General features: G+C 34.7%; 1 protein-coding gene across 1 annotated transcript; it reads right to left on the reverse strand.

The window, feature by feature from the left end:
• Positions 1 to 2,975: 2,975 nt before the first annotated feature.
• Positions 2,976 to 3,836, reverse strand: LOC125825368 (uncharacterized). Its single transcript, XM_049504709.1, has 2 exons — positions 3,536 to 3,836; positions 2,976 to 3,433 (listed from the first exon to the last, which is right to left on the reverse strand). The coding sequence occupies exons 1-2, from the start codon at positions 3,834 to 3,836 to the stop codon at positions 2,976 to 2,978; spliced, it is 759 nt and encodes a 252-aa protein (XP_049360666.1).
• Between the last annotated feature and the right edge of the window lie 8,521 nt (positions 3,837 to 12,357).

Here is a 12,357-nt window from a genome sequence, read left to right on the forward strand (position 1 = left end):
CCGAAAGAGAGAACGTGGAGTGATTATTTCTGAGGAGGCTGCCCATCCACGATCAACACGACCTAGACTTCCTCTAACTGAGGGAAGGACACAGATAAAGAAAAGGTCTTGCGAAGCCGAGTCCAACTAATTCCACCTCCGACGGCATGGGCATCAACGAAACCCACCTCACTACTTCAGAATCGGATCGTGAGGACAATTTGGGGCCTAGATCGCCGGCTTTTGCATCAGAGCCAGAGGATGACCAAACTCTTCAGCAGAGACGAGTTGAGTTGCTCTCCAAAGTGCTACATGATCTAGCCAGACTTCCGGTCACTCCTCCACCTCCTCCACCTCCAGCGCATACTACTGAGCAGGCACAACCAGTGCCCCCGGTACAGGCACTTCCACCTCATTCAATGAATAGATTGGAAGCTGCCAGGTTGCGCACCATTTTAGAAGAGAAGAGGTTGTCCACTAATGGGGTAGTGGGCAGATATCCAGATGTATGGGACACCATTAGGTTCCATAAATTCGAGTGATTCACACAACCCCGAGGCTCATACATACCTTCTTAGGTTGAGGAGTTCTACACTGAGTATGGGAAGCAGGTCCCGAAGGGCAATAAGAAAGCCAAATCGTTTACACCTGTTAACTATGTGGTAGTCCGAGGAAAGAGGGTGAAGTGCGGCAGTTCGTACATTAATGAGGTATTGGGGTACACCGTCAATATAAAACACTTCTTGGCGGATAAAATTCAGAAGAAGACCTTAGAAGACCTTAAGTGGTGACTGCCCCTTTGATTTCCGACATAATACCACAGTGGATTGAGTCAGGGGTCCATATTGAGAAGAAGAACTTGAATGTGGCTGCGTGGTATTGGTTCAGATTCATTTAGCAGCACATTGATGCCTTCCTAGAATTAGTCCATACTCTGGCATTTGAAAGCAGCTTTGCGGGGTTCTATTATTGATCGAGATAGACTGAATCTCGAGCTGATCATTGAGCAGAAGATGCAATTGAGGGCCAAGCAGAGCCAGACATCGCTCCCTTTCTCGGTGTTGTTCATGGAGTTGTGTTGGCGTGCTCGAGTGCCCTTTGTGGCGAAGACAGATATGGAAGTGACTTTCACTTCCTTTACTAACATCTGGAGGATTGAGGCCAAGTACACCAGGGACGAGGCTGAGCGGAGGAAAGCAGTGCCAGTGGACACATCCCCGGCTGTCGATGTAGATATGCTAGAGGGAGATACATATCTTCCCACTCATGCTAATGAGCCTTCAGGTACCCCCTAGTACTACTACTACTGCTCCATCTTTGTCTGCTACTACCACTACAGTTGTTGTTGCCACCTCCCACCCCCTGTTGACACATGCGATGCTTTACAAGATGGGCTATCTAGCCCAATCTGCTGATGTACGTGTTTCTTGGGTCGAGGCAACTGTCCCCAGACTGATTGAGCTGGCCATTGTTGTTGCCCTAGCCCCTATCTGAGCTGAGTTGCGAGAGAACTGAGAGTTGATCACCGCACATGGCCTAGCCTTGGACGCCCTCACGGTGCGAGTTGAGGCATGTGAGCAGGGAGGTCGCCAGTCCGCTGATGTTACGGCTTTGAGAGCCGTTGTTGCTGGATTGAGGGGTGACGTGGATGAGCTCAATCCACAGATCTGTTTATGTTGTTCGACACTGTTGATCTTCTCGAAGTTCTAAGTACAGAGATGCCAAAAATTTTATTTAAAAAATTAATTTTGAAATATTTTTCAAAAATATTTTTTTTGGGGTGGGGTAGGGGGTAGAGGATAGGGGTGGTAGGGGTTGGGTGAGGTAAAAAAAATTAAAATTCGAAACATTTTTCAAAAATAATTTTAAATTTTTTTATTTTTTTTGTTTGAGAGGGGGGGGGGGATGATTGGGGGTAGCCGAGTAGGGATAAATATATATTTGGAATTGAAAAAATAACAAAATTTAAAAATAAATCATATTTTTTGAGGAAATATATTTTTTTTAAATATTGAGGAAAATATATCTTTTTAAAAATATTGAGGAAAATATATCGTTTTAAAAAGAAAAACTAGAGGATTTTTATTTTTTTTGAGGAAATACATATTTTAAAAAAATAATGGAAGGAAAGTCATTTTCCTTAAATTTGAGGAAAATGAGTTGATTTGAAAAATATTTCCAAACATTTAAGTCAACCAAAGAAATTGAAAAACATTTTGAACCATAGATTAACTCTACACTTGTCATCTCTAATAATACAAAAATATCAGTGCCAATATTATTTTATAATAAATAATCTTGAACCACTTTTGCAATGTTTTCTAATCTTCAGTTACTTTTGTAACGTCCTGTAATCACTCATGATTTGACTTCCATTCTTTTTTTATGAATTGTTCTTCATTGTGTAACACATTAATCCTACCTAAATACATTAGAAAATTGCATCTCTTCCCCCCATTAAAAAATGTTGACCTTATTTCTAATTTAGTTTGATTTCTTTTCTTGATTTGACTCAAATTTATTAATTTGATGTTGTCCTACTTTCAATTTCTTCTATAAGTTTCAAACATTTAAAAATATATAAAACGTAGAATTAGTTCATTAATAGTAGATATGCCCTTATTAATTAGATAATTTCATTCATGTTTTACAAAATTGACTAAATAGGAGTTGAATTAAAAAGTTCATTGCTTAATAATTTAAGGTGTTGACCGATGTGCTTTTCTCTTTTCCACAATAAATAAAATAAATTAAAAGTTAGAATTAGCTTAGGAGTAGATATGATGTTATTAATTATATAATTTCATGTTCTACCACCTATAAAATGGCATGAGGTTCAGCAACAATTTGAAATGGTTGAGGTTAATTTTAGAGAATAAAATGAGGGAGAAAGGCATTTTGATATTGGTTTTAACCATATTTTTAGTTGGGAGCATATTAGGTAGGCAATTGGCAGAGAGTGATGCACTGACAAATGGAGTGAAAACATTGTCTAGTCAAAAGAATGGTGGTGTACCATTAATTAGAGGACCTGGACTAGGATATGGTGGTCTTCCTGGTATACCTTTACTCGTTGGAGTACCTGGCAACATTCCGGGTATACCTTCAATAGGAGGAGTACCTGACAACATTCTGGGTATACCTTCAATAGGAGGACTACCTGGCAGCATTCCGGGCATACCTTCAATAGGAGGACTACCTGGCAGCATTCCGGGCATACCTTCAATAGGAGGACTACCTGGCAGCATTCCGGGCATACCTTCAACAGGAGGAGTACCTGGCACCATTCCGGGCATACCTTCAACAGGAGGAGTACCTGGCACCATTCCGGGCATACCTTCAACATGAGGAGTACCTGGCAGCATTCCGGGCATACCTTCAATAGGAGGAGTACCTGGCAGCATTCCGGGCATACCTTCAATAGGAGGAGTACCTGGCAGCATTCCGGGTGTACCTTCAATAAGAGGAGTACCAGGTCAAGGACCGGGTGATGTCCCCGTTGGACCTTCGGTAGGTGGAGACGCTGGACCTGCATATGGTGGTATTCCTTATATACCTTTAACTGGGATACCTGGACTTGGATATGGTGGTCTTCCAGGAATACCTTTGTTAGGAGGACCTGGCAATATTCCAGGTATACCTTTGATAGGAGGTGTACCTGGTATTATTCCTGGAATAATACCTATAGGAGGAGTGGGATGAGGAATAGGAGGAGGACTAGGAGGAGGAAGTGGGGGAGGAATAGGAGGAGGTATTGGAGGTGGTGTTGGAAATGGAATAAACGGATTGCCGGGAGGCAACGCTGCTGCTGTTGCTGGTGGTGGTGGAGGAGGGTTTGGAATTGGTGGACAAGGCATAGGCGGAGGATTTGGAAGAGGTGGTGGTTCTTCTCTAAAACAATAAACGCTATTAATATGTATCAATTTTGAAGTAGAACTCGTATTTTGAATTATAATTAATATGTTCTTCTTCAAAATGCATGGTGTATTTACATTTATGTTTCTTTGAATTTACTTTCTAGATACATTAAAAGACAACTTATGTGTGAATCAAGTGCTTTTGTTTGATATTCATTTATATCATTATTTAATTTATTCAACTAATTCTAGGTGATAATTTTGTCCTTAGATGTTATTTTATGATCAAATGAGCTCCAGCTACTAACTAAATTACTTTTCCTCGATTGAATGAAATTAAATACCCTCTCCATTTAGTAGCATTATTTGAGTGGGCACTATATTTTGAAAACGAATGTTTTTTAAAACTTATTTTTAAAATAATATAGATTTGACATTATGTGGCAATAAATAATCACATTAAAAGTAATATAGATTTTTAAAATAAAGTATTTCTAAATATATTAAGTAAAAATCAATATGAATGTGGGGGCCCTATCCCAACCATATAACAGTTGTATAGTTTCTGATTTTAGTATAGATTTCTTAGACACTGTGATGATAATCACATTGTACACACTTATCACACTAATCATTTTATCAGTTAGGCTAGGTAAGAATCATAACAATTAGACTACGCCTTATCAAAATGCAATCAAAGGCTTTATAAATCCAATAACTTATAGAATCGAGTTGAAATCATTGTGGGATAAAGGGGCACATTAATTAAGACAGAAACAAATGGTAGAAAGAGTTGGCTTGCCTTTATAGTCAGAGAAATGATTAATCAACCTTCTAGTAATGCCAATCCCACACAAAATTCTCGTAACACTAATGGTGGTAATAATGCTACTAATACTAATAATGGGATGAAGCTCCACTCTATAGTTTGACTCACAAAGAGACATTTGAGGCTTCTGATGTTGTGGTCTGATGTCTTCCAAACTACATAATTTTTAGGGTAATAAAGCGGTCAATTTCAAAATGCAGTAACCCAACTAGATTGAGGTTGAATCCCATAGAGATCATACTAGAGTTCTCTATAATTTTTTATTAAAATTCGAATTAGTTATAACTACTTGGATTATTATCAAAAATAAAGACAAACTAGGCTTACGGTTCTAGAGTTGAACTGAAAGAAATACTTTACTATGAACTCACTCAGGTGTCTTCACTACGCAAATCTGACGAATCTATAAGTCTATTAAAGCCTCCTAGAACAATTAAGAGAATATCACCCTAAGTCTTTGTCGGTACTTGAGGTGTTTAATTAATTTGTTCATTCATCAAAAGTCTTAGGTTAATTATCCTCTCTCGAGCTCAAATTATTAGACAGTGAATGGTAGCACCAAATCTTTGTTAATGATTTTTTCCAAGTCTTAATTTATTTTGTCAAGCGAATTGGAATAGGGAAAAGGATCAAAAATACCCCTCAACTTTGTTTTATTGGTTGACTATACCCTTACTGTTAAAACAAAGTTATTCTTACCTCTACTGTTACTAATTTCATCATTTGTACCCCTCAATTGACGAAAATCCCTAAATCGACCCAAATTAACCCGTTTTCAATTGAAATTGCCCAATTATCTATTTTAACCCAAACCCGACCCAACTAACTTAACCCAAACCTATTTCACCTCCATCTCAAAACACCCATTATCTTCTCCCAAAACCCATCTCCTATGAGAACCCAAATCGCAAGAACTCAATGGATTGTAGATAAGTTGTGCTCTTTCCTCTAGAGTTAAATATTTATGTTAGCTAGCAATTTAGAATTTTCAATGTGAGGGTATGATCAGTCGGGTATGGTGATCCCCTTGGAAGCATGTATGTGTATGTAATTGCAAAGACTTATGACGACTTAATATTGGGAGTTGTAATTTGTCTATTTCCACAGTTCAAGAGTCCAATTTAACTTGCGTTTTTTGCAGGCGTAATTATGAGGCATGGGTTTATTTATGATATGTGTCGTGTTGGGAGAGTGAAATTTCCTCTAGGCATACTTGATTACTATTGGGTGTATCTTCTTCATCTCTCATTCTGTTAAAGTAAGAAAATTATGTTAAAGTAAGAAAATTGAATCGACAAGCTGATGAATCCACGAGAATATATGATGTTGCAAATGTATGAAGTTTTTATGGAGCAAAGAGATGAAAATATTTTTTTTATTCAGGGAGGAAGAAGATGAAGAAGAAATTGATTTTGGGATTTAATTTGTCATGTGTTTTGTTTGGGTTGGATTCGAATTTGGGTCAAAAAGATGAAATTGAGTAATTTCAATTGAAATTGGATAATTTTGGTCAATTTGGGGCTTTCCATCCAATTGAGGGTTACAAATAATGAAATTAGTAACGGCAGGGGTTAGAATAACTTCATTTTAACGGTAAGGGCATAGTCAACCAATAAAACAAAATTGAGGGGTATTTTTGACCCTTTTCCCATTGGAATACAAGCTAGTTCTTAATGTTTGCAACTAAAAAAAAGCAATCTCTATGAAAGAAATTTAGTACACAATGATCACACCTCCTTTAGAAGATATTTATTTTAAAATAATTTATTATCTTCATTCCTACTCTAAGCTCCATTATCCAAGTTATGTGTTTAGCTACTCATAACTAGCAGTAAACAATAACTATAATAATTAAAACTACTATAGAACAAGAATATAAGAGAAAGTAAACAAAACATTTGATTAATGTAGCTCTTTCAAGAGAATCATGCTCGTACAATAATCTATTAAAACTTTAAGTAAACCCTATAAAAACTAAGAACAATGAATCTTCTATTTTATGAGTAAGTACTAACTATATCTAACAATATGTAACCCTAGGTAATTTGTATGCTTGATGCTTTTTTGGTCCATAATATATTTCTCTTAATTGAAATGGTCCTTAATGTATAACTAAAGGTGCTCATTTTGATCATTTACTCTAAATCTAACAGATTTATCAATCATTATTGTCTTCTTTCTTAGCTACAAAGAAAGATCTCATGGAAAGAGAAAATAATAATGTTAGGTTTTGTTAGAGAAAATAATCAATTTCATTAGAGAAAGTAGAAAAAGATTATGTTAGATTTCATGGAGTTTTTTCTTTGAAGCAAACAAAAAATATAAAAATGGTGAATTTTGTAAGCCATGTGGGGTCCATACTTAAATTTAACATTATTTTAATAAATCTATTAGTTTTAGGGTGAAGGACCAAAATGAACACCTTTTGTTATCCATTTTGAACCCAAAAGTTTGTTTCCTGGAAGAAGATCAACCAACTCCCATGTATTGCGATTGAATAAATCTCATTATTGACAGCCTATTTCCAAAAGAATGAGTTTACAAAAACATAACTTCTTTGAATGTTTGAGGCTCATTTTCAAGAAGAAATATTACAAAATCATATGCGAAGGAAGTAGATGTTCTTTGACGTTTACTATGTCTTGAAATCTCTTTATTAAGTCCATTCACCTTTGGTTCTTCTCGAGGTCGTTGAAACTCTTTACTAAACAACTCAAGTCTAATTTTATATGGATAAATTGAAGGAAAATATTTAATTTATAAACTCAATAGTTCTACATGTTTCTGTGTATGTTATGTGTATTGAAAATAACGGTAACATCCCTATTTATAAAAGTGAAAAAACCAAATTAAACTAGGACTATCAACCATTCTAATTAACAAATCCTAATTAAACATAAATAAGTAAATACCATGAATAACAAATCTTAATCAACTTAGGATTCCTACTCCAACTTTGAATTATTATTTCCAACATTCTCCTGTAATTCAAAGTTGTATACTATTGCCTTTTTCTTCTTGTTATTGTTGTTGTATCGGAGTACTTCTCTTCAATCTTTAATTGTTGTAGTACTTCTCTTCAATCTTTCAATTGTTGGGGTACTTCTCTTCAATCCTCAAAAAAAAAAATTGGTTGTGTTGGAGCACCTTCTCTCCAACTTCAAAGTGTTGGAGAACTTCCTCTCAACTCACGATATTTTTTTTTCTTGGTTGTGTTGGAGCACTTTCTCTCCAATTCACGACACTTTTTCTCTTCGTTGGGTTGGAGCGCTTCTCTCCAACTTCCAAGGTTGATGCCTTTCACACCAACGTCTTTTTTTTTATATATATTATTTCTCTTGGTTGTGTTGGAGAACTTCTCTTCAGCTTCCAAGGTTGATGCCCTTCCCACCAACACCTTTTCTTTTTGGATTTTTTCCTTCTCTCCAACACAACCAAATGTTGGAGCATTTTCTCTTCAACTCACAACTTTTTTTCTCTTGGTTGTGTTGGAGCACTTCTCTCCAACTTCCAAGGTTGATGTCCTTCTCACCAACGCCTTTTCTTTTTGGTTTTTCAGATATTTTTTCTATTGGTTGTGTTGGAGAACTTCTCTCCAACTTCCAAGGTTGATGGCCTTCCCACCAACGCCTTTTCTTTTTGGTGTTGGAGCACTCTATCTCCAACTGTCGTTGATGCCCTTTTCATCAATTCTTTTTCTTTTTGTGTTTTTTTTTTAATTTTATTTTTGGTGTTGGAGTACTCTCTCTCCACTTTTCGTTGATGCCCTTCCCATCAACTCTTTTTCTTTTTGTTTTTCTACTTTCTCTAACTTTTAATTTAGTAGAGTTTCTTCCTCTTGTGCATGGTTGCACTTCTTGAAATCTGCAATATTTTTGTAAGTCTTTCCTACTAGCATATTCTTTTCATGTATATATTATTCGTCCAGCTTTTGTCAACATGATCATGTAACAACCCGAAATTTTTTAAGTTAGGACTCAAACCATTCTTCATTTACTTGTAGGTTCATATTGGGTGATTCATAAATTACCCATATTTGTAAAGGTAAATTCTTTAGTGTGGGAATGATTTGGATATGAATTAAGGTCACTAAAAACTCCTAGCACAAAGTTGAGTTGAAAGTTTCCTTATCAATTAAGTTTTGATGTAAGAGTTTACTTGGGTCAACTTCAAATAATCATATCTCCTAGAATATAAAGAGATACGTGGCCCATAAACCTATTAAATTAAAGGTATTTGAATCGTCTTTCCAACGCCACCAGTTTCGCTTCAATTCAAGTTTTGAGTAAGAAGTTATGGCCATTTTAGTAACCGGATACAGTGCAGTGACGAATTAGCCGACGAGAAAACATTAAAAAGGGTCGCTTTTGTCTTTTTACCTCTAAGAAAATCATAAACTAATTTCTTGACTAATTAAAGACCCAAAACAATCAGATTTTTATCTTTTAATTCATCATTCTCTTCTCTCTCAAACCCTAAAACAAAACTCTAAGGAAAAATCAAAGTAGAAGACTTCATTTAAGATTCTTTCAATCTTTTTCAAGATTCTTCTTCAATGTAAGTCCTTCTCCAAGAATTTCATTCTTTCCAACTCAAATTCCTCCATACAATTATGAATCACTAATGAAAATCATAATTCTTGGTCATAGAGATTTCAAGAAACTAAGGGCCCGTTTGGCCATGCGATATGATATCATGATATGAAATCATGATATGGTATCATGATATGGAATCATGAGATGAAATTGAAGGTTTGTTTGGACATGCGATATGGAATTTTTGTGTTGTATATTTTCTCATAAACATAAAAATCCCATAAGTTGTAAAACTATTAAAATAACCCCAATTGTTTATTCAATCTTATCAAATAAACAAAAATTATGAAATCGCATAATAAATTATTACAAAGTTATTTGTTCTTCAGTTAAATAATTGTTTCATCTAACTTTAATTTAATTTAAAAAAATTGAACATAAATTGTACTTGATATGTTCATATCTCTCAACTACTCTTACAAATAACCTATAAAGTAGAAAAAAAACATACATTAGTGAGTAAATATTAACTTAGAAGTTAAATGCACTAAGATAAAAATTAACAAACATCACTAACTTCTAACTATTTACAAGAAAAATCAATAGTTAAATATTATTGAATAACGAAATTTTAAAAAGTTACCACAAGTTTGAGTCAAAAACACTTCTAATAAAATTTAATCAAAAAAATTATAACTAGTCCACTTGACTAAATATTAATAACTAATTGATCAAATTTTCCTAAGTCCTCAATCAATTGGACTTGATATCCTTCAATCATGTGAACGAACATTTTGCAAATACTAAGATTAAGAAAATGCGGTACCGCCAATGAAAATTGTTTTTTATCAATATTATGCTTAGTCATAAGATTAAGACGTTTTTTTTTATTATGAAAAATAAAAAAAGTATTACTCCCTTTGTTCTCATTTATATTCACCAAATGAATTTCTACTTTATCATTTATATTCACCAAATTTAAAGTGATAATAAATTTTATATTGGTGAGAATAATAAATTTTAAAAAGTAATGATGTCATTATAAATTTTATTTACATATGAAACAAATGGTTAGTAGATATAAATGTGGGGTTGTTTTAACAAAATATAAACTCATAGATCAATTATTGTATTAAAATATCTCAAATCATGATATGAAATCACATGGTGATTCCATATCATGGTTTTTGGAGAATATGATATCACCTCTCATGATATGAAATCGTGAGATGAAATCAGCGTAAAATCGCATGTCCAAACGCTGATTTCATCTCACGAAATCATATCGTGATATGATATCGCATGGCCAAACGCCTACTAATTCAAGAATCTCAAGAAAGGTATTCTTGATCGTTTACCTTCAAACTAGGGTTTCAAGGCTTCTAATCAAATTCTTTTTCAAGATTCTTCAAGAACCTTGTTCTTCCAGGTATTTAAGGCTATCATAGTGTTGGACTAGTTCATACTCACGCCCTACATCTACTTTCAAATCAGAAAAAGAATAATCTAGAATTTTATCCCTAGATTTGAGTATTCTTGAGATAAGTTGATTTTGAGTTCTTGAGTTCCTGATCCTTTTTTGAAATTCTATTCCTAATTATTAAATTGCTATATGTTATGTATTATGATTCTTGAGTTGATTTGTTCATGTCTATAATTCAGCATGAACCCTATTTTGAGTTATAAATCTTGAAAAGTTTTTCAAAGCCAACACTTGAGTTTTAAACTGAGTTTTTTTGAGGAAGTAAAGATGAGCTTTGAGATAGAGTTGTATTCATGAGTTTCCCTTGAGGTGAGTCGTTCATGTCCATAATTTCGCATGAACCCTACAAATTTAGTTATAAGTCTTGAGAGTCTTTGAAAGCCAATCATTGTGTTTCAAACTAGTTCTGAGAAAAAGTTAAAGGTTCTATTTCATTAAGACTTAAGAGTTTCTAATGCTATTTTATTCATATATATATATATAGATACCTATGTTAATTATTAGACTTGAAAGATAAGTTCATAAGTGCATGTTTTCAAGAAGGTAAACACGTCTCATGTTTTGAAAAGTATTTCAAGTAATGTAAGAAGTTCATTCTTTGTAATGGGTGAATTGAACACAAAGTTATATTAATTATTTTGGGAGTAGTATCGAGCACCGAGTTGGGTTAGAGTCTTTTATAACTCAAATGTCCCATAAAACTACGTAGCCAGAGTAGGATAAGATAGCATTGATTCTTCATGCGACTCCTCACCGCCTTTGAGAAGGCATATAGTTGGATCCATAGTCACAATATAATCATATACCCCCGGCAAGGTATAGGATGAGCCCTTGCAACGTGTGGCGGGATGTTGTATCATTGCTAGACTCATAGTAATGGTTGTCGGTTAGAGAAACTCCCCACAAGTAAAGTAAATTATTTTCATGTTGCTTTCATTGTATATTTTATTGTAAAGCTTAAATGATTTTCACTTCATGTTCATGTATTGATTCAGTTGAGTTGCTTTGAGTCATTCAATTCAGTTATTTGTTTAATCAGCCATATTACATACTCGTACATTTCATGTACTGATGTCATTTGACCTGCATCCTTGATGCAGATATAGGTGGTCATGATTATCAACAGGCGCTTCGTTGAGATCACTCTACACTCCAGTTAACTTTGGTGAGCCTTCTTGTATTCCAGAGGTCTTCACATTTACTTTCCAATTAGTAGTTTTGAGGTGTCGTGGGTCTTTTCCCGACATCATTCCTTAATAGTAAAGGCTTCATAGATATACACCTTTAGAGAGTCTTTTAGTTTCCGATATTTTATTTAAAACTTATGTTTCATACTAAGTATATTCAATAAAGTTTTGAAATTCAATAAACTGTTTTTAAATAGTTCTTTCAATTTGATGCTTATATATGCTCAAGTTAGTCTTCCGTTTGTAGTCAGCCATGATGAAGGTTCGCTTAAAGACCAGGAATGGTTCTTGAGTGCCGATCACGTCCAGGGTGTAGGCTCGGGTCGTGACAGATCATTGGCCAGATAGGCATCATATATAGGCCATAGCCGCCCGCCGACAGCGGAAACTCTTTGATCTTCTACGAGGATCGTAAAAGCTTTGATACCAATTTGAATGAAAATATTTTATGTATAAACTCAAAAGTTCTATATGTTTCTGTGTATGT

The sequence above is a fragment of the Solanum verrucosum genome, unplaced genomic scaffold (assembly GCF_900185275.1).
Source record: "Solanum verrucosum unplaced genomic scaffold, falcon-dt-bn FXZP01000051.1, whole genome shotgun sequence".
NCBI lineage: Eukaryota > Viridiplantae > Streptophyta > Magnoliopsida > Solanales > Solanaceae > Solanum > Solanum verrucosum.

Excerpts from the sequence above, each read along its gene's own strand:
- LOC125825368 (XM_049504709.1), bottom strand. The coding sequence starts at position 3,836 with ATGCCTTGTCCACCAATTCCAAACCCTCCTCCACCACCACCAGCAACA. Across the intron at positions 3,434-3,535 it reads TCCAGGTATCCCAGTTAAAG|GTACACCCGGAATGCTGCCA; the intron begins GTATATAAGGAA and ends CTCTTATTGAAG.